This window comes from Aphidius gifuensis, linkage group LG1, assembly GCF_014905175.1.
Source record: "Aphidius gifuensis isolate YNYX2018 linkage group LG1, ASM1490517v1, whole genome shotgun sequence".
Lineage (NCBI taxonomy): Eukaryota > Metazoa > Arthropoda > Insecta > Hymenoptera > Braconidae > Aphidius > Aphidius gifuensis.
This window is the reverse complement of record NC_057788.1, coordinates 1340597-1363003: the sequence shown is the minus strand read 5'-3', so window position 1 is coordinate 1363003 and position 22407 is coordinate 1340597. Positions and strand designations below refer to the sequence as shown.

The 22407-nt window shown below is 23.3% G+C and overlaps 4 protein-coding genes across 5 annotated transcripts in view; all 4 read left to right on the top strand.

Annotated features, from left to right (window-relative positions):
- Nucleotides 1-773: 773 nt before the first annotated feature.
- Nucleotides 774-9687, top strand: LOC122847814 (mitochondrial import inner membrane translocase subunit TIM44-like). The gene is made up of 5 exons (XM_044145669.1): nt 774-852; nt 2128-2366; nt 8616-8759; nt 8829-9372; nt 9437-9687. The coding sequence occupies exons 1-5, from the start codon at nt 774-776 to the stop codon at nt 9685-9687; spliced, it is 1257 nt and encodes a 418-aa protein (XP_044001604.1).
- A 1886-nt stretch (nt 9688-11573) lies between these two features.
- Nucleotides 11574-14072, top strand: LOC122860776 (mitochondrial import inner membrane translocase subunit TIM44-like). The gene is made up of 4 exons (XM_044164750.1): nt 11574-11674; nt 12020-12175; nt 12256-13216; nt 13281-14072. The coding sequence occupies exons 1-4, from the start codon at nt 11672-11674 to the stop codon at nt 13529-13531; spliced, it is 1371 nt and encodes a 456-aa protein (XP_044020685.1). The 5' UTR covers nt 11574-11671; the 3' UTR covers nt 13532-14072.
- Nucleotides 14073-14440: 368 nt separating this feature from the next.
- Nucleotides 14441-17037, top strand: LOC122860775. The gene is made up of 3 exons (XM_044164749.1): nt 14441-14656; nt 16318-16524; nt 16608-17037. Exons 1-3 carry the CDS (start codon nt 14544-14546, stop codon nt 16870-16872), a joined length of 585 nt encoding a protein of 194 aa, XP_044020684.1. The 5' UTR covers nt 14441-14543; the 3' UTR covers nt 16873-17037.
- A 615-nt stretch (nt 17038-17652) lies between these two features.
- LOC122860770 (heterogeneous nuclear ribonucleoprotein K-like) overlaps nt 17653-22407 on the top strand; it is a 44109-nt gene continuing 39354 nt past the window's right edge. For both annotated transcript variants that reach the window (XM_044164744.1, XM_044164742.1), the window contains exon 1: nt 17653-17774. The gene's annotated coding sequence lies outside the window, so the exon portion shown is untranslated. The remainder of the gene's footprint in view (nt 17775-22407) is intronic.

Here is a 22407-nt window from a genome sequence, read left to right as displayed (position 1 = left end):
ATGTTGAATTGCATATTGAACCACTTGTTTTTTCAAATTTTAAAAGCTTGGAAAATTTGGAAATTAATTCAGCCTCAAGTTTACTAGACGAAGATAGTTTTTATGGACTAGATAATTTAAAATATTTAAAAATACAAATAGCCAGTAAAACAAGACAACATTTCAATAATATTTTAACCAAACATTTGAATTTACATAAACTGGAATTTTTAAATCATCATGATACTGATATTTGCCATTTAATAGATGAAAATAATTCTCTGAACATAATACAACTTCAATATACAGGTGCTTATATTACGACATTAACTCGACAATCATTTATATGTTTAAAAAATCTTCAACATTTTACAATTGCTGAGAGTGATTTAACTTTTATTATGCCTGGTGCATTTGATGGTTTGAAGAAGTTAAAAACACTTTCATTAATATCAAATGTCAAACTGACTTACATACCTGCAAATGTATTTAATATTAAAAGTTTGGATATTATTGATTTAAGCAATAATTCAATAAAAAAAATTGATGATGGAGCATTGACAATTGACAATGAAAAATTATCATTACTTAATTTGAGTTACAATTCATTGGAAATCATTGGAGAAGGTATTTTTCAAAATATTCAATGTGCTGTTGTTGATCTTTCACATAGTGGTATTTTAGTTGTCTTGGATAGAGCATTCAATACATCACACATTGATACAATTTATTTCTATGACAATCAATTTTTTGATATAAATATATCAAAATGGGGTATTGACTATAATACTACTATGATCTATTTTGAACGTCAAGCTTTTGATGTAGCAATGGGTCCTCGTGAAAATAATAACAACAATCATTATGCAATAAGTATGAGCAAGTTAACAGACACCTGTTACTTGAGTAAATATAGTTATTTTAAAATTTGTAGAACATCTACTTTGAAGTCATTAAATTCAGTCAGGTCTATTGTTGATTTATGGGAACCTAAAACGCTTTATATCGACGACAATAAAATATCATCAATCGATGATAATACATTTCATAATTTAAAAATAACGACATTGATAATTACATCTACTGAAATAAACTTCATTCTCAAACAAAACTCTTTTGCAGGATTGACAAATCTCAGAGTTTTAAAATTTAAAACTAGACCAATGTTGTTTAAAACACCCGTTTTTCATAATTTAAAATCTTTAATATCACTTGAAATTTCAACAACTCAATCTTTGGCATTCTACACTATGCGTTCCTGTGAATTATTATCTAATATTACGAGTTTACAAAGTTTGTCAATTTTTCATCATAACACAGTTGATATTTGTCATGAAACATGTAAAAGTAAAAAATTTAATATCTTACATCTTCGCTATGTAAGTGGTACATTTAAAACCTTACAACCAATGATTTTTTCGTGTTTGAATAAACTGAAATATCTCGAAATAAGTAATAGTAGCCTTGAAACAATCGGAACTGGAGCATTTATTGGACTTGAAAACCTCATTGAATTGACACTAATATCAAATCTAATAAAACACATTCATCAGGATGAGTTTGCACCATTGAAAAATTTAAATATACTTGTACTGAAAAACAATACGATTGAACGTATTGATGACAAATCATTTGCTAATAAAAAATTATCACTACTTGATCTGAGCTATAATTCATTAACTCATATCAGAGAAAATACATTTCTTGCAGCGTCATGTTCTGTATTAGATTTATCAAACAACAATATTATTTCAATCGAAAAGAACGCATTCAATAATTTAAATCTTGATAATTTATATGTTTTTAATAATGATAGACTAGTGAAAAATTTACGTCAATTGGCTGTGAGTGATTCGAAGATTGAAACAACATGTGACAATAAGGAATTGATGATTAAAATATGTAAAAGGCACAAATCTGTTACATCTGTTAAATCAAGTATAGATGGTACAGAATATATTTTCGATATTCTTCCATGGTCTGTGATTGATAAAGTCGAAATAAATGACAATAACATTCAGTCAATTAATAAATACGCATTTAAAAATTCAAGTATTGGGCTGCAATTAAAAACATTGATAATCAATAATAATAATAATGACTTGTATGGATTTTATATTGATCCTGAATCATTTGATGGTTTGACAGAATTGGAAAATTTAGAAATAAATGCTGGACCAGTAATACTCAAAGCTAATTTATTTAGTTTTTTACCATCACTTAAATATCTTAAAATTCAAGTAGATGAAACTTTACAATATGTCAGTCAAATATTGAAGAATCTTAAAAATTTAAAAACCCTAGAAATTGTTGGTAATAGAACTATTGGTATTTGTCAAAATTTATATTCAAAAAATATACCAAATTCGATAATTGACATTCGTTATGTAAGTGGTAAAATAGATAATTTCAACAAAAATTCATTTAATTGTCTTCCACAAATTGAAATATTAACAATAACCAAAACGAATTTGATGACAATCCCAGCTGGTGTATTTAATTTACTAAATAATCTCAAATATTTAAATTTGTCATTTAACAAATTAACTACTATTCCAATGAATTTATTCAATAATCTCAAACATCTTGCTGTAATTTTATTAAATAACAATGAAATCAAAGACATCCAAGATAAAACATTTACATTACCTCGAATTGAAAATATAAAGCTATTAAATTTAAGTCACAATGAAATTAATATTAAAAGTGATACTTTTGACTAAAATTTAAATGATCAATTAGATTTATCATAAAACAAAATAAGCTTGATTGAAAATGACGTCTAAAACACCATCAAACAAACAATATATATTTGCATAATAATTTTAAGATCAGCGTCATCAATCCAGCTTGGAAAATCCCTAACTTTACTATTGCTCATATGTATGAAGATTATGTTATCGAATTTTATCCAGCACGTGGATAAATAAAATAATAATCATAATCTCATTTATTAAAAAATATTTATTTAATAGTAAACTGCCCAGGTAAAAATTTGAGTCAATTTGACGTCAACTTGAGATTACTCTTTGACTTCACACGTTAATTCGATACGAGAAGTCAAAAAATTGACTCTTATTTCTATCTGGGTGTACAAAAAAAAATTGTAAAATCTGAGTCACAACGATCCTTTAACTGCGCATAATTATTAAATTAACAATTGAATTAAATTAAATTAATTCTACTGCTAATATGAGCTAATATGAAGATTATGTTATTGAATTTTATCCATCGCACGGATAAATAAAATAACACCTATCATCTTATTTATTAAAAAAAGTATTTTTTTTTTCTTTCGATTTTATTATTTGTTCAAAAAATATACATACCTATATAAATGTATACCTATATAAAATTAAAAATTATTTAATAGTAAACCGTATAAAAAAAAATTTGTACAATCTGCGTCACAACGAACCTCCAGCTGTATAATTACACTTGAATCAAATTAATTTCGCAACAAAATTAGCCTGATTGAAAATATTATCATATAATAATTTTTTTTATTATCATTCCGATAAATTTCTTTATACAGGTTTATTTATACAAGCAAAAATAGTTATATGATACATAAGAGCTTTTTAGAATATGTGTCAGTTACAATGCTATATAACTTCTGTGTGATTCAGATCAACAACATGGATCGATGATTTAATTGGATTATTCAAAAAAACAGATGGTAAACTTGAAATATCAAATATGACAATAACAAATATCAATAAATATGCATTTAAAAATTCAAATATTAATTGTGCTTTGTATACAGGTGAAAGAATAGATTGTAATATTTGTGAACAACAAAATTGTTTCTTCAGAGCAACACGCTGTGGTTAAATAATTGAAGCTTGAATAATTTATTATTGTCAATTTTCTTTTTGTTTGTCAAAATATAAATTAATAGAATTAAAATGACAAAATTCTTTTCAACTGTACTTTAATGTTTATTTTTTTTTTTTCTACAAAACTTGATAACAAAAATTGTATAAATTTTATATAAAATAATTTTTATCATAAATAAATAATTGTTCTGAGTCGTCACACGGCAGTCGGTCTCATCTGGGTCCACTTTGGAGGAAAATAAAAACGTCACACGAGTTTCGTGGTTTATCTTATTATATATAAATATTAGCATCATAAAAATAAAATAATAGAATGTAAAATTAATTTTGCTGCAATTAATTGTGTCATGACTCATGACTCATGACAAAATTTTAATATGTGAAATTAGATAAATGAGTCTACCAGATTAGCAAATAAATATACATTTTTATTTTTAAAATGAAAAACATACATCTTACAAAAATATATTTGTTCATCGCATCACAATGTTGATTTTATCACGAAAAAAAAAATTTGGCAAAAATATTTTTGTCGTACTTACGAAAGATTTAATTTGATAAAAAAGATAAATAAGATGCTGGCACATGTATATTTGTTATCTGTGTCTGGCTTAGCTACAGGAAAAAATAAAATGAATTATTTTTTTTGATACAATCAGTTGTCTATATATAAGGGGGCTGAATATGATTAAAAAAGATATTATTATAAAATATATAACTCGAGATATCATCATTTTAAATCTGTGCTTCAAAAATATATTTACATCCACGATGAATAATATTATTATTCTGGGTATATTAATTAATTTAATATTAATATTACATAAATCATTTGTTTTTTCAAAGACAAATTATTGTTACGCAACTTCTATAGGGACCTCGTTGAATTGTGAGACAGGTGATTGGTCAGTATTTCACGAAAAAGATTCAATTTTTAAAACGTATCCAGATAAAATTGAAATAACAAATGAAAAAGTTAACATCTTACAAAATAATGCATTTGAAAATATATCATCATCGGCACCAATTAAAACTTTACAACTTAATTTCGCTGCTGATGTTGAATTGCATATTGAAACACTTGTTTTTATCAATTTTACAAAATTGGAAAATTTGGAAATTAATTCAGCCTCAGTTTTACTACACCCAGATAGCTTTTATGGTCTAGATAATTTAAAATATTTAAAAATACAAATAGCCAATAAAACAAGACAACATTTCAATAATATTTTAATCAAACATTTGAATTTACAAAAACTAGAATTTTTAAATCATGAAGATATTGATATTTGCAATTTAATAAATGAAAATAATTCTCTAAACATAATACAACTTCAATATACTGGTAGTTCAGTGGAGATACTAACTCGTCAATCATTAATGTGTTTGAAAAATCTTCAACATCTTACAATTGCTGAGAGTAAATTAACTTTTATTGCACCTGGTATATTTGGTGTTTTAAAAAAATTAAAAACAGTATCATTAATATCGAATGTTAAACTGACTCACATACCTGCAAATGTATTTAATATTAAAAATTTAGATATTATTGATTTAAGCAATAATTCAATAAATAAAATTGATGATGGAGCATTTACAATTGAAAATAAAAAATTATCATTACTGAATTTGAGTTACAATTCATTAGAATTTATTGAAGAAGGTATTTTTCAAAATATTCAATGTAGTGTTGTTGATCTTACGCAAAGTGAAATCGTTGTTGTCGCTGATGGAGCATTTAATAAATCCCAAATTGATACAATTTATTTGTATGACAATCAATTCTTCGATCTAAATATATTAAAGTGGGGTATTGACTATAATACTACTATAATTTATTTCAAACATCATGCTTTTGATGTAGCGCTAGGTACTATTGAAAATAATAACAACAATGATTTTTCAATGAGTATGGAAAAATTCACAGACACTTGCCACTTAAGTAAATATAGTTATTTCAAAATTTGTAGAAAATCTATTGCGAAGTCATTAACTTCAGTCAAATCACTTGTTATTGATTTATGGCTACCTAAAATTCTTCATATCAACGACAATAAAATATCATCAATCGATGATAATACATTTTTTAATTTAAAAATAACAACCTTAATAATTACATCTACAGAAATAAACTTTATTCTCAAACGAAACTCTTTTGCTGGATTGACAAGTCTAAAAGTTTTAATATTTAAAACTAGACCAATGTATTTTAGAACATCTATTTTTCATAACTTAAAATCCTTGATATCACTTGAAATTTCAACAACTGAATCTTGGGCATTTTACACTATGCGTTCATGTGAATTATTATCTAATATAACAAGTTTACAAAGTTTATCAATTCTTCATCATAACACAATTGATATTTGTCATGAAACATGTGAAAACAAGAAATTTAATATTGTACATCTTCGCTATGTGAGCGGTACATTTAAAACCTTACAACCAATGATTTTTTCGTGTTTAAATAAACTTGAAAATCTTGATATAAGTAATAGTAGCCTTGAAACAATCGGAACTGGAGCATTTATTGGACTTGAAAAGCTCATTGAATTGACACTAATATCAAATCTAATAAAACACATTCATCGGGATGAGTTTGCACCATTGAAAAATTTAAATATACTTGTACTGAAAAACAATGCAATTGAATTTATTGATGACAAATCATTTGCGAATAAAAAATTATCACTACTTGATTTGAGCTATAATTCATTAACTCATATCAGAGAAAATACATTTTTTGCTGCTTCATGTTCTGTATTAGATTTATCAAACAACAATATTATTTCAATCGAAAATAACGCATTCAAAAATTCAAATCTTGATAATTTATATGTTTTTAACAATGATAAACTAGTGAAAAATATTGGTGCATGGGCTGCAAAGAATTTGAAAATTGACATAACATGTGACAATAAGGAATGGATGATTAAAATATGTAAAAGGCACAATTCTATTTCATCTGTTAAATCAAGTACACATGTAACTGAATATATTTTTGATATTCTTCCATGGTCTGTGATTGATAAAGTCGAAATAAATGACAATAACATTCAGTCGATTGATAAATATGCATTTAAACATTCAAGTATCGGAATGCATTTAAAAACATTGATAATTAATAATAATAATGACTTGTATGGATTTAATATTTATCCCGAATCATTCGATGGTTTGACAGAGTTGGAAAATTTAGAAATAAATGCTGGACCAGTATCACTAAAAAATAATTTATTTGGTTTTCTACCATCACTTAAATATCTTAAAATTCAAGTAGATGAAACTTTTATATTTTTCAGTCAAATATTAAAGAATTTTGAAAATTTAAAAACTCTAGAAATTATTGCTAATAGAACTATTGGTATTTGTCAAAATTTATATTCAAAAAATATATCAAATTCAATAATTGACATTCGTTATACAACTGGTTCTATTCACAGCTTAAAAGCAAACTCATTTGACTGTCTTTCACAAATTGAAATATTAATGATAACCAAAACACAGCTGATGACAATCCAAGCTGGTGCATTTAATTTACTAAAAAGTCTCAAATATTTAAATTTGTCATTCAACAAATTGACTCGTATTCCAATGAATGTATTTAATAATCTCAAAAACCTCGCTGTACTTTTATTAAATAATAATGGCATTAAAGACTTTGGTGATAAGACATCGGTGATATTTGGTGATAAAAATTTTAATTTATTAAATATAAGTTACAACGATATTAAAATTATAAAAAATAATATTTTTACTGGTTTTAAATGCGATAGCTTAGATTTATCACAAAACGAAATAAGCGTGATTGAAAATGATGCATTTAAAAATAGCAACATTAAAGATTTGTATCTATTCAATAATACTAATATCATTGAAACTAAACAAGCTTGGAATATTCCAATTTCTACTACTGTTTATATAAAAACCCCCTCTTATACTGTACATAACTTTTGTCGAATGAAAAGTACTGGAAGAAAAATAGCATGCGAGGACTGTCCAGTAATGATGTGTTATCCTGGTTACATACGATTTGGTTGAATAGAAGAACACAATCAATTATCAAACTGAAAATTGACCTCTTCCGTATTTTTAAATAATAAAAACTTTTCCAATTATTGTCAATTTTTACAACGGAAAATAAAATTAAATTAAAAATTAAAACTATAACAACAAAAATCTCATTCAGTGTACTGTTCATTTCATCATTTCTCACTGACAAAAATGAAATAATTCCCTATAGCTTTCTTCTCATTCGTTGTTTTAATTTAAAATAAAAAAAAATTGACATTTGAATAATAAAAAAAATGTAAATAAATAATTATATATATAAAATTTAATTGAAAAATAAATCAATAATTCGTAACAAATATTTATTTATAAATTTTATTGCTTTGTAATATTTTTTTTATTCACACTAGTAATGTATTGTTTCAAAAAAAAAAATGGCTGCTCGTTTCATAACTGAGAGTGTATTCTTATCACATTAAAATTATTCGGTATTAAATTACCTCAAAAAAAGGTAAATATTATCATTTAATAACAATAGACACATACTCAATTAACAGTAATAATAACTTTTAATAATTTATCTCGTTAATATGATATATTCGTTCAATTTGTTATTTAATTTTTACACAATTGTCATGAATTTTTAATATTCAAGAGGTTATGTTGTCACACAGAATCACGCCTATGATATTATCGATAGTATTTAATATTTCATCATCTATTATTGACAAGTTAAAACTATTTTATTAATAAATATTTTTATAATGTTATTTAATTTTTTTTCAGTATCAAAACATGAAGAATTGCAGGGCCAATTTGGCCACAATTTCAAAAACAATGCATTCAATTAAATTAATGAATTCGAATGGAGCACTCTCGATTATTCAAAATCAACAAGTACTATTATCACCATCATCAACTTATAAAACGGTAATAAATAAATAAATAAATTACTTGGTTTAACAACAACATTATTAATGAAAAAAAAAAAAATTTCAGACAAGATACTATTCAAATCAAGCAAGAAGACCAAATTTTATATCACAATTTTTAGATAATATTGATAGTGTATATGGACCTATTTATACACCATTACAAAAATTACGTAAACGTAAGGAAATAATTGAAGGTGATGAAAAAATATATGAAGTCAATAATGATGCAACTGGTGTTGAGCTACATAAAGATTCAAAATTTTATAAAAAATGGAAAAATTTTAAAAATAATAATCCATATGTTGATAAGATATCAATGGTATCAAGAAAAATTACTGATAATGTAACAGATGTCATGGGTGGTTTATTTAAAAAAAGTGAATTATCAGAAACACTTACTGAAATATGTAAGACAAATCCAAGCTTTGATAGAAATCAATTTGTACATGATTGTCAAACAGATATTATTCCAAATATATTGGAAGCAGTGATGAGAGGTGAATTAGAAATTTTAAAAGATTGGTGTCATGAAGCAGCATACAATACAATTGCACAGCCACTTTTAGAATATAAAAAATTAGGATATAAATTGGATAATAAAATTTTAGGTAATGTATTTATATTTTATATTGATATAGCTATTATTTAATTAACTATTTTGGAATTTTTTAGATATTGATAATGTTGACTTGTTGTTCGGCAGTATTACGGAAGAATGTGGACCTGTTTTGTTAATTAGATTTCAAACACAACAAGTAATTTGTATTAGAGATGCTAAAAATAATGTTATTGAAGGTGATCCAGATAAAGTTCTGAGGATTTATCATACATGGGTATTGGGTCATGATAATAGCGAAATGAATCCAAAAGCAGCATGGAGATTGTTAGAATCTAAATCAAGCGGTAAGGAACAATTTGTCTAGCCATAAATTTTTTTTTTTTATTTCTTCTATTATTTTTTTTTATTTTTTCAGATGTTGCCCCAAAAGAACCGCTTATCCCATACATATTGTTATCACGTCTTCTTGATACAGAATAAATTTTTTTTTTTAAATATCAGGAAAACAGGAAGGACAGGAAGTGAACCAGAAATTAAATAAAATACCTCTTAACTCCTTCTATATTCCTGATAGAAAATTAATTTTTTTTTTTTTTTTATTTTTTCTATTTTTTTTTTAAGAAATAAAATTTATTTTAAGAATCCTTTGAAATATGAGGAAAACAGGAAGGGCAGAAAGTAAACTATATATTATATTGAGTTAAGCAATAATTCAATGAGAAAAATTGATAATGGTGCCTTGACAATTGACAATAAAAAATTATCATTATTAAATTCGAGTTACAATTCATTGGAAATCATTGGAGAAGGTATTTTTAAAAATATTAAATGTGCTGTTGTTGATCTTACACATAGTGGTATTTTAGGTGTCTTGGATAAAGTATTCAATACATCAGACATTGATACAAGTATTTTCTATGACAATCAATTTTTTTATATAAATATATTAAAGTGGAATATTGACTATTATACTACTTAAATCTATTTTGAACATCAAGCTTTCGATGTAGCGATAGGTTCTAGTGAAAATAATAACACCAAACATTCTTGAATGAGTATGAAAAAATTCACAGACACTTGTTACTTGAGTAAATATATTTATTTTGAAATTTGTCGTTAAATTCAGTCAGGTCTATTGTTGATTCATGGGAACCTAAAACGCTTCATATCGACAACAATAAAATATCATCGATCGATGATAATACATTTTATAATTTAAAAATAACAACCTTAATAATTGCATCTACAGAAATAAACTTTATTCTCAAACGAAACTCTTTTGCTGGATTGACAAGTCTAAAACTTTTAAAATTTAAAACTAGACCAATAGAATTGTTTAGAACATCTATTTTTCATAATTTAAAATCTTTGATATCACTTGAAATTTCAACAACTGAATCTTGGGCATTCTACAACATGCGTTCTTGTGAATTATTATATCTAATATTACGAATTTACAAAGTTCATCAATTGTTCATCATAACACAATTGATATTTGTCATGAAACATAATTGTCAGTAACTATACTGTTGGTATTTGTCAAAATTTGTATTAAAAAAATATACCAAATTCAACAATCGACACTCGCTATACAACTGGTTCAATTTACAGCTTAGAAACAAACTCATTTATTTGTCTTCCACAAATTGAAATACTAATGATAACCAAAACACAGCTTATGACAATCGAAGCTGGTGCATTTAATTTACTTGATAATCTGAAATATATAAATTTAAGCATCAATAAAATAACTCGTATTCCAATGAATGTATTTAACAATCTCAAAAAGCTCGCTGTAATTTTATTAGATATCAATGAAATTAAAGACTTTGGCGATAAGACATCAATAATATTTAGTGCGAGGAATGTCCGGTAATGATGTGTAATCCTGGTTTACGATTTGGTTAAATAAATAAAATATCGCATTAACAAACAATAGAATGACTCAATAAATTATTAAATCGAACATTGAGTATTAAAAAATAATAGACTTTTCCGATTTTTAAAAAAAATTATATTTATCCTCTTATCATTTCCTTTCTTACTGACAAAAATAAAAATTCCCTATAGGATTTCTTCTCATTCGTTGTTTTAAAAATTATCATTTGAATAATAAAAAAAATGTAAATAAATAATTATATATATAAAATTCAATTGAAAAATAAAATAATAATTGTTAACACATATTTATTTATAAATTTTAGTGATTTGTAATATTTTTTTTATTTACACTAGTAATTTATTGTTTGCAAAAAAAAAATGGCTGCTTGTTAATAACTGAGAGTGTATTCCGTGTGTATTCTTCCAAGGCACATTAAAATTATTCGGTATTAAATTACCCCAAAAAAATGGTAAATATCATTAATTAATAACAATAGACACATACTTGATTAACAATAATAATAACCCTCAATAATTTATCTCGTTAATATGATATATTCTTTCAATTTGTTATTTAATTTTTATACAATTGTCATAAATTTTTCAGCATTCAAGAGGTTATATTGTCACACATAATCATGCTTATGATATTATTTAATATTTCATCATCTTATTTACAAAAAAACACAGCTTAATAATATTTAATATTAACAATAATACTTGTTATAAAAATGTAATTTCAATTTGAAATATTTTAGCTGTATTAAAACTAGTTTTATTAATAAATATTTTCATGTTATTTAATTTTTTTTCAGTATCAAAACATGAAAAATTGCAGGGCCAATTTGGCCACAATTTCAAAAACAATGCATTCAATTAAATTAATGAATTCAAATGGAGCACTCTCGATTATTCAAAATCAACAAGTACTATTAACACCATCGTCATCATCATCATCAACTTATAAAACGGTAATAAATAATTAAGTTAATTAATTACTTGGTTTAACAACAACATTATTAATGATAAAAAAAAAATAATAAAATTTCAGACAAGATACTATTCAAATCAAGCAAGAAGACCAAATTTTATATCACAATTTTTAGATAATTTTAAACAAGAAATGCAAAAAAATAAAGAAATGAAAGAATCATTAAAAAAATTTCGTGAAGAAGCTGAAAAATTAGAACAATCAGATGCATTAAAATCAGCACGTCAAAAATTTCATACTGTTGAATCAGAAGCAAGTAAAAGTTCTGAAGTATTAAAAGAAAAACTAGATACACTTAAAGAAAAAGTACAAGGTGTTATTGATGAAGCTGGTAAAACTGAACTTGGTAAAAAAGCTGGACAAATAAGTGATGATTTAACAAAAACAGCAATGGATGCTGCATCAACAATAAATGAAACAACTCAAGCATTTGGTAAAACAAATGCATATAAAAAAATATCCAGCACTGCTGAAGTTGTACGTGATGAAATTGATCATGATGATTTACTAGGACGTGTTTATACACCATTAAAAAAATTACGTAAACGTAAAGAAATAATTGAAGGTGATGAAAAAATATATGAAGTTAATAATGATGCAACTGGTGTTGAATTGCATAAAGATTCAAAATTTTATGAACAATGGATAAATTTTAAAAATAATAATCCATATGTTGATAAGATGCTTGATTGGAAAATTAAATATGATGAATCAGAAAATCCATTGATACGTGTATCAAGAATAATTACTGATAAAGTAACAAATGTCATGGGTGGTTTATTTGAAAAAACTGAATTATCAGAAACACTTACTGAAATATGTAAGACAAATCCAAGCTTTGATAGAAATGAATTTGTACATGATTGTCAAACAGATATTATTCCAAATATATATGAAGCAATGATGAGAGGTGAATTAGAAATTTTGAAAGATTGGTGTCATGAAGCAGCATACAATAAAATTGCACAGCCACTTTTAGAATATAAAAAATTAGGATATAAATTGGATAATAAAATTTTAGGTAATGTATTTATATTTTATATTGATATAGCTATTATTTAATTAATTGTTTTTGAATTTTTTAGATATTGATAGTGTTGACTTGTTGGGGGGCAGCATTATAGAAGGACAAGGACCTGTTTTGATAGTTGGTTTTCGATCACAACAAACAATGTGTGTTAGAGATGCTAAAAATAATGTTATTGAAGGTGATCCAGATAAAATTATGAGGATCAATCATGCATGGATATTGTGTCATGATAATAGCGAAATGAATCCAAAAGCAGCATGGAGATTGTTAGACTTTAGTTCAAACGGTCATGAACAACTTGTCTAGCCAAATTAATAAAAAATACATTTGATAAATTATCATATTAATCAATTATTTTATTTGATTAGAACGTTTTTTAATATGGTTAACAATATGACATGTTTAACAAAACAATTGACAAAAGCTTCTACAAGTAGTTGAAAAATAATTACATTATTTTCTTGTTTTTTTTCTTTTTTTTTTTTTTTTTTTTTTATATCAATTTAAATTGTTAAAGAAAAAGAAAAAAAAACATTTAATACCTTGAAAATATATTAAATTCGTTACATTTAAATTAAATTCAATTAATAATTATTAATTTCATTTTTTTTTTTCTAAACAAATGACAAAATTTTTCATTATTAAAAAATGAAAAAAAAAAACAACCAAGTAAATTTTAATGTTTTTTATTTTTCAATTAAAAAATTGAAACAAAATAAACCCTAAATTATGTACAAATATAAAAATCATGTATATATAAAACAATTGAATTAGTCAATTAGAATAATTCATTTTTTTTTTTATTGTTAAAAAAAAAAATAAAGAAAAACTAAAAAAATAAAAAAAATATTTTATCTTAGAAATTAATTGTAAATCATTTTTTCTTTTTTTAAATTAAATTATTATAAAAAATTTAGAAATTTATTTTTATTACATTATTGTAAATTTTTAAATTTCCCTCCATTTAATAGTCATTCAAAATGGCGTCCAAGCCAACAAGTAGTTGAAAGAGAGAGAAAAAAAAAGTATAAATAATTTCAATTTATAAATTTTATGATCAAAGTAAAACCGCTATAAAGTACCAAGTACATAACAAAGGATTCACCGGCTAAAAAAATAAAAAAAAGAATTTATTAATTAACTTATAAATGTGTGTGTGTGTGTGTATGTGTGTAATATAACAAAAAAAATAAATAAATATATGTGTGTTAGTGTGTTGAATAGCAACTGGTGAACTGGTTTGGCACACACGCTTCTTGTTTTCTGAATTTTTCATGTTTCATCATTAACGTGTTGAACATCATTGAAGGAACAAGCAATGGCTGATAATAAAGTTGACAATATAACAGAAAATAATATTAAAACAGATCATACATTAGCATTACGTGCTTCAATAACAAGTATTATCAAAGACATTGCCGGATCAGTTGGGTAAGAAACAACAACTAATCAATCATCTGTTAATTGTTTAATTATTTATCATCAAAAACATATTCAATTTATTTAATTAATCAACAAACTAAACCTCTAATTTATCCAATAATTAATTTTTGTTATTTTTTAAATTTTAATTGTCTATTTTTAACACATCTAGAGTCGATTTTAACTGGTTGTGTTGATACATCATCTCGTTGCAAACATCAATTTGGCGGTTTTTTTTTATTTTACAACATACTCGTGTTACTACTTTTATTTTAAAATTTAATTAATATTTTGTAATAAAAATTTTTAACCTCCATTTTTGGCTACGCCTCAACGGTTTTTTTACAATTTTTTTTTAACGCCTTGTTGGGTTTTAGCCCATTGTCCTGGATCCCCAAAAGGACACGCGATATTCCCTTTTAGTACTATTATAAAATTTTTTTTTTTTCTTTTACATTTTGTATTCAAGGACAAAGAAATTCAACAGCTTGCTTCATAATTTTATTATTATAAAATAAAAATATCTATTGAATAAAATAATAAACAAATAATTTTTTTTTTCATTTTTTTACAAAAATTTATTTTTCATTTATTTTTTACAATAAAAAATATTATAAATATAATTTTTTTAATTATAAATATTGATTTATTCATTATCAAATTATTTTTATTTATTAACTATTATTATTTTACATATTTTTGGATAAATTTTTTTTAATTTTATACAAACTGAGATGGATGGTCTTGAACGGGTTTGATAGTTGGTCCGTTACTTTGGTGACCGGATATCCAATATCCGCAAATAAAAGATTTTACATATTTATGTATATTTTTATTATTATCATTATTATTATTGTTATTATTCCCACGTGAATTAAATTGATTCACAATATTGTAAACATTGTCTATTTTGTTTATAATGTCTAACGGTAAATTATTTCTACATATAATTATTTCTGTATGTAAATTTCTTTCTAGAAATAATCATGTAATTATTATTTAAATACATAATATACTGTAATTATTTAAATAATATTATTACTATTATTATAGTTTGTTTTTACAACAAAAAAAAAGTAAATTGTAGTTAATATTTTAAAAATGTGTTTGCGATTAGGTCAGGAGACTTGCAAATTTGTTTTTATTTTTTATCAAATTGCACGTGTCCCGGCCTGTTTGCGTGCACAATTTCATCATAATTATTAATTAATAAATTATTAATAATTGATAAATAATAATTAATTAATAAATAACCTAATTAAATTATGAAAAAATTGAAATTAATAGCAATTAGAAAGAAATGAATTTAAAAAAAAATTTCTTTGTTATTTTAAAATGAGTAAAAAAATTATTAAAATTATATTTATATATTTGAAAAAAAAATTTTATTTCTTTTTTAATGTTTAAATATAAAAATTGATTATTTGATATATGTGAAATTTGATATTTAGTTTACACTTGAGTTGTGATTGAATTCCTAGGAAATAATTTTTCGATAAAAGTTTCGACATGCTGGTATTTAGTTACAGATATTTTTTTTTTTTTTATGTATTGAATTGGTTTTTATTAAACAAAGAAAATTGTTTATACAAAGTTGTAATTAATTTTTAGTATAATTTATTTATGTTTATTAATTGTTGTATTGTTGTTTTTTATTTTTTGATTTACAGTAAAGAAGAATTTGTAGAATGTTTGAGTTTGTTGAGTGGAAAATCAAAAGTATTGGATAAATTATATGATGCACTAGTTGGTGATATTGAAAATTCTTTGAATGCTGATTTTGATGAAATGCTTGCTAATGGAAATCTTGATAGTGAACTTGGTAAATTAAAAGATGCCATTGCAAATTCAACAAAAAATCCCAACGAAATTGCATGGTAAGAAAAAAAAAAAAAATATTTTCAACTTTTATTATTTCTAATTATTGTTAATTAATTTATAAAATTGTTTATTTATCTAGGCGACCACCTGGTAATGTAGAAGAACACCTTCGAAGTCCAGACATTGAAAAAATATTTGAAGAAACAGATAGACTAAAAAACATACTAGATAAAATTGAAAATGAAAATTCAAATCTTAAAAAATTACTTGATGAAAAAAGAAAATTAACTAATGAAATTGATAAAAAAATATTACAAGCACATAAAATTGGTAAATTAAGTATTCCAAAAATGGAAAAAATTGCTCATCGGTTAGAAACATACAACTGTCAAAATGATAAATGATTTTATTCAATTAAAATTTCTATTTTTAAATTTTTATCTAAATCGAAATGAAAAAATACAAATAAATTTTCGCCAATTTTTATTTATTTACATTGTTAATATTATAAAAAAATAAAATTATTATTATTGTTACAATAAATATAATAATTAATTTATAAAAATAATTATTTATTATTTCTTTTTTAAAACATTTTCAATATGAATTTTTTTCTTTTTCAATTGACCAATTTTTTCCAACAAATCATTGACTGTTATTTTCGTTTCAACTGTTGTTAAATTATTGTTATTAATTAATTTATTATAATTAACATTTATATTATTAATTTCAATATCAACATTTTCATTATTATGTTGATTTTTTTCAATAACTTGTTTAGCTTTTTCTTGTAAAATTTTCGTTACACCAATTGTTTTTTCAACTTGAAATAATTTATTTTCACATTCTTTTATTTTTAATTTATAACAATTTATTTCATTGTTAATATTATCACAATTATCATGGCAATTATTCATTTTAACAATTGACATATTATTTTACAACAAATTGACAATAAAAAGTACGTTAAAAACAAAAAAAAAATCCAAACAATCAATATAAAGTTCCATAATTAACCACAAGATGCCACTTGTTGTTAAAAACTTCCCGCGTAAATTGAATGACATCCCCCGATTGGTCAAATTTAACCAATCAAAATAGCGTTACTTGAAATTACCACTAGATGACGACACAATGTCCTTAAAAAAAAAGATTTTTTTTTTTTTTTTTTCTCAATTTTCTCATCTCTCAACACACGCACTTGCGGTTCGCCATTGCGTCGTGTTTGTCCAAAGTTATTCAGTGTGTTGTATTGTGTTATTGACAAATTAATTATTCAACAAACTCAACAATTACAACAAACCAAGTAAGTTCACATTAACAATTACCTAATAAACTATACAATAACAACAAATCCATGCAAATTATTGATTTAATCAATTGACCGACAAAAGTCATAATTTCCCTGTGTCATCTCTCTCCCTCTCTATCTGTCTCTCCTTTTTTTATTCATTTTTTTGGGGTTAGTTTTGTGTTGCTTGCGCTAGACCAGCCCTCTTTCGTGCGCGTGCTAAAGTCAAATATTTGATGCTTATTATTTTTCATCCACTATTATTTTTTTTTTTACTCATTAATTAATTAATTTTTTATCTATCAAATGCTCATTATATCCGCAACTTGAAGCCCCAACAATTTTACAAAACAAAAAAACAACAACCAGGCTAAAAAAATGATTGTTGAAAAATTAGCCGGTTTGTCAAAAATGATGCTTGTTGTTTGTAAATATTTATAAATTATTTATCAAGCTTGGATTTGTTTATTATTAACAAATAATTTAACTTGATATTTTTGTTTTTTAATAATTGTTTATATTTTATTATTATTAAATTTCTTTATATAGTTTTTCTGGGTGATAAAACGACGCTTTGTATGTATTGTCATGATGACGTCACTTGACGCGTTATCGAGCTGATAACATTACAGACTTGGGGTATTTTTTTTGTGATGTAACATGAATTTCATATGGATAATCCTATTTGCTAAAATTTAATTCGAAAAAATATATAAAATTCATCCCTGTCAAAGAAAAATGAAAGGATAAATTTTTTTTTTTTTTAATTTTTTTAATTCAATTTTCATAAATTTTTTTATCATTTATTTTATATTATTATTATTGTTGTTATTTTAATGACTTCAAGATTTGAGTGCATAGTTCAGAAAGTAATAACAAGTTGATTAGATTATTGATTCTTTTTTTTATTTTAAATTATTATCGTAATCGGTTTATTTTTATTTTTTTTATTTTTTTTTTGCAATTTGATTTATGACGAGTTGAAGAAAGTTTTTGATTTATAATAAATAACAAATGTATAAATTTTGTACTGTCGAGTTGGCTGGAATGTTGAGATGTTATAATGAATTTTTTTTTTTTATTGGAAATATTAATTTGCGAGGGAATATTTATTTATTTATCGAGTTGTAAATTTATTGATGAAATATTTATAGATTTGTTGTTTTGGAATTGTTATTGTAAATAGATTTTTTAATTGCATGATTTTAATAATTTTATTTTATATTTTTTATTGTTTTTATTTGTTTATAAAATATATATTTTTTTATTTTACAACTAGGATAATTTTATTGCAATGCTTTAAAGTGCCTAGTCTTTTGACTTGATAATATTAAAACTGGGGCGGCAACAAGTGTTGAATAATTTACCTTTTTGACCTTATAAAAAAATTTTTTTTTACTACTAAATTATTGTTGTTATTTATTGTTTTATTTATCGAGTAATAAAAGAAAAGAAAATAATTTTTATTTACAAAGAAACACAGTGTTATTTTAATTTTTAAAAATTAATTTTCTCTTTTACATAAAAATTTATGTCGTCGTTATTTTATTTTTTTTATGGACAATAACTGTGACAATAGTTGACTGGAATAATGCGATTCTATTACTGAATAACCAACGACACTTTTTTTATAAAAAATTTTTTTTTATAGAGTATTTTTGTGATAGTATTTTGTTTGTTGAGCGCAAGTCAAGAAAACCATTAACCCAACAAAACGTAACCATGACAACTCACATAACAATATTGGAAAAAAAAATTAATTTTTAACAACAATTGAATTAGTATGTAATTTTTAAATAGCCAGGTATTTTAAATAATGAATAACAAGTTTTAATTTAACTTTTTTTAACGTTTAAATTTAAAATTTTACAATTGATAAATTAAAAAATGAAAAAAATATTATTGCAAGATATTAATTGATAATAAATTATTATTAAAATATAGAGAAAGGATATATTGATGCAAGATTAATGTAAATTACGATGTTGCGACGATTTTTAAATATAAATATTGATTTGTAAATAAATCAATGTTATTTAGAGCACGTGGGTAAACCCACGCCTCTGTAAATTCGATTTTTTATTTTATTTATTATTTATATACACAAAAAAAATATCATATTAAAATTAATATATTTCTTTTGAAAAATTATTATTTGTTGTAAATAATCATTTTCATGATAATAATATTGATAAACAATTATTTATTTACAACTCAATTTAATAACAATTTAAAAAACTCGAAAAAAACTTTTTCTACAATTTTTTTTCTATTTGTTTTTTATATATTAAAAATAATAATGCAAATAATATTTTTAATTAATTTTTATTTATCATTGTTAATTAACAATATTTATATGATAATAAAAAAAATTAATTAATTAATGATCATGAAATTTAACTGTAATTAAATTCAATACAATTTTAAAAATTGACAAAAAAATTTTTTCATCCATTTATTTTAATTATATTAAAATTAATAAATAATAATTAATATAATTTTGTTTATTTTATTTTTGTCAATAAACAATGTAAAAATAATATTAATAATAAATATTAATATATATTATAAATATATATTTTAAATTTAAAAAAACAACAAATATTTTTATGAAAAAATTTATTTTTCTTGGATTGGTATTCCATGTATAAGACTGAATTTAATATTGTGAGATAGATACCGAGGCATGCACAAGGTCGATAAATACACACTGCATATACTGATATACAAGTATATGTATTTATATATATATTTATTATATGTGGGTATATGAAAACAACATTAATGCAGTTGCACAAGGCAATTGCAACAGCTGTGCTAGGTCTCATTTACTCATTCCAATGCAGTATTCATTTGCCACTTTTAATTTCTCATATATCAATTTTTTATTTTAGTTGTTGTTTTTGTTGTTGATTTTTTTATTTTTTTTTTTATTTTAAATTATAACATTGCTGCATTTTTTAAATGCGTTAGGGTACATTTTTAACATGTTTATTTTTGTGATTAAGCGAGAGTTAAATGTAACTCAAATAATTGCTTCAAGATCATCAACATTTTCATATTTTCAATTATTTAAAAAATTATATATATAAATCGGGTTTTTTTTTTATTAACAATTATTGATAGAAAAAAAAAAAAACAAAATTAAACATCACTATTAAATAAGTCGATTTTAAAAAACAAAAATTTTTTAAAAAATATTTTTATTTATCGTTGTTAATTAATAATGATAACATGATTAAAAAAAAATATTAAAATTTAATTAAAATTGCTCTTTATTTATTTATAATATTATATATTAAAATTAATTTTTTTTTTAATTTTTATTAATCATTTTATTCATAAAAAATTTAAAAATATTAATAACATAATTTTTAAATTGACAAGAAATATATTTATGAGTATAATCTTGCAGATGTTCTTGAAACTTAAAAACACAAATTAAAAAAAAAAAAGTATTATAATTTAAATAAATGAATAAATAATTTACTAATTTCGTTGGAAATATTTTTGGTTGTCGACAACGAAAACGACGACATGTTGGAATGTAATTTGTAATTTGGCTGAAATAATGATGGATTTAGATGATAAATATTTATTTATTTATATGTATTGAGTTTGTGAATACATGTGTATACTTAATTCAACTTGAGCAAATACAGCAATGTAGTTTATTATCCATTGCCTCGTCTAAAACTCTCAATATATGTTTCTCTTATAAATTACGTGATTACACCTGCTTGGAAAATTGATCTACAAGTCTCGTACATACACCCATTAACTCACATATATTTTATATTACATCCACCTCGTGTTATAAAATTAACACATTTTTAAATTCCTAAAATTCAATTTATTTTTCTCTCTATCTTTATTATATTTCATTAATTATATAATAATTTCAAAAAATTCCTTAATTAACACAAACAAGAAAAACAATTTTATCTTCATCTAAATTTAATATCTATTTGAAAAAATTTAAATATTTTTTTATTTCAATAATCCAAGCAATAGTAAAATTGAACTGGTCAGTTATTTTTTTATTTTTCAACTATAATTCTATTTTTATAAAAATAAAAAGAGATATTTGTTTTTTTTTTTCTTTATTTATTTATCGTGTGGGAGTCGATGGCCCGTCAAATAATCTCTTCAACATTCTCAATGACCACCTGTAAATAATTTCGTTGCTTTAAGAAAGCCAGTAGTAAAAATAATAATAATAAACATGATCATGCACACATGAAAAATCAAAGATTTCAATCGACCACACGCGATCTTGGCACATTGACCATTCTCAATTTGATTCAACTCAATTATTTATAATTTTATTCTATTTATTTTTCGTGTTCAACTTGAATTATTTTTGTTCACAATTTTATTAACCAAAAAAATACAATTTAATTTAATTCTGTAATAATAATAATAATAATTAAAGAAAAAAAAAATTATTAATCATAAAATTTTCTTTATAGCTGACATAGCAATGCTCTAGTTTTTTTTTTTATTATTTATTTTATTTTTTTTCGAAGAATTCTCTTGTATGTCAGCAGCTTTTATTTATTAAAAAAAAAAAAAAATTTTTTTTATAGACAAAGAATATGACGGTTTTTCTTTGTATTTTATAACTTGAGCATATGTAGTTGAATTT

Coding starts and splice junctions, on each gene's coding strand:
- LOC122860776 (XM_044164750.1), top strand. Junction 12,176..12,255: donor CATCATCAACTTATAAAACG/GTAATAAATAAT, acceptor ATAAAATTTCAG/ACAAGATACTATTCAAATCA. Junction 13,217..13,280: donor ATTGGATAATAAAATTTTAG/GTAATGTATTTA, acceptor TGAATTTTTTAG/ATATTGATAGTGTTGACTTG.
- LOC122860775 (XM_044164749.1), top strand. CDS start 14,544: ATGGCTGATAATAAAGTTGACAATATAACAGAAAATAATATTAAAACA. Junction 14,657..16,317: donor GACATTGCCGGATCAGTTGG/GTAAGAAACAAC, acceptor TTTGATTTACAG/TAAAGAAGAATTTGTAGAAT. Junction 16,525..16,607: donor AATCCCAACGAAATTGCATG/GTAAGAAAAAAA, acceptor TTATTTATCTAG/GCGACCACCTGGTAATGTAG.
- LOC122847814 (XM_044145669.1), top strand. CDS start 774: ATGATCTATTTTGAACGTCAAGCTTTTGATGTAGCAATGGGTCCTCGT. Junction 2,367..8,615: donor CGATAATTGACATTCGTTAT/GTAAGTGGTAAA, acceptor ATTTTTTTTCAG/TATCAAAACATGAAGAATTG. Junction 9,373..9,436: donor ATTGGATAATAAAATTTTAG/GTAATGTATTTA, acceptor GGAATTTTTTAG/ATATTGATAATGTTGACTTG.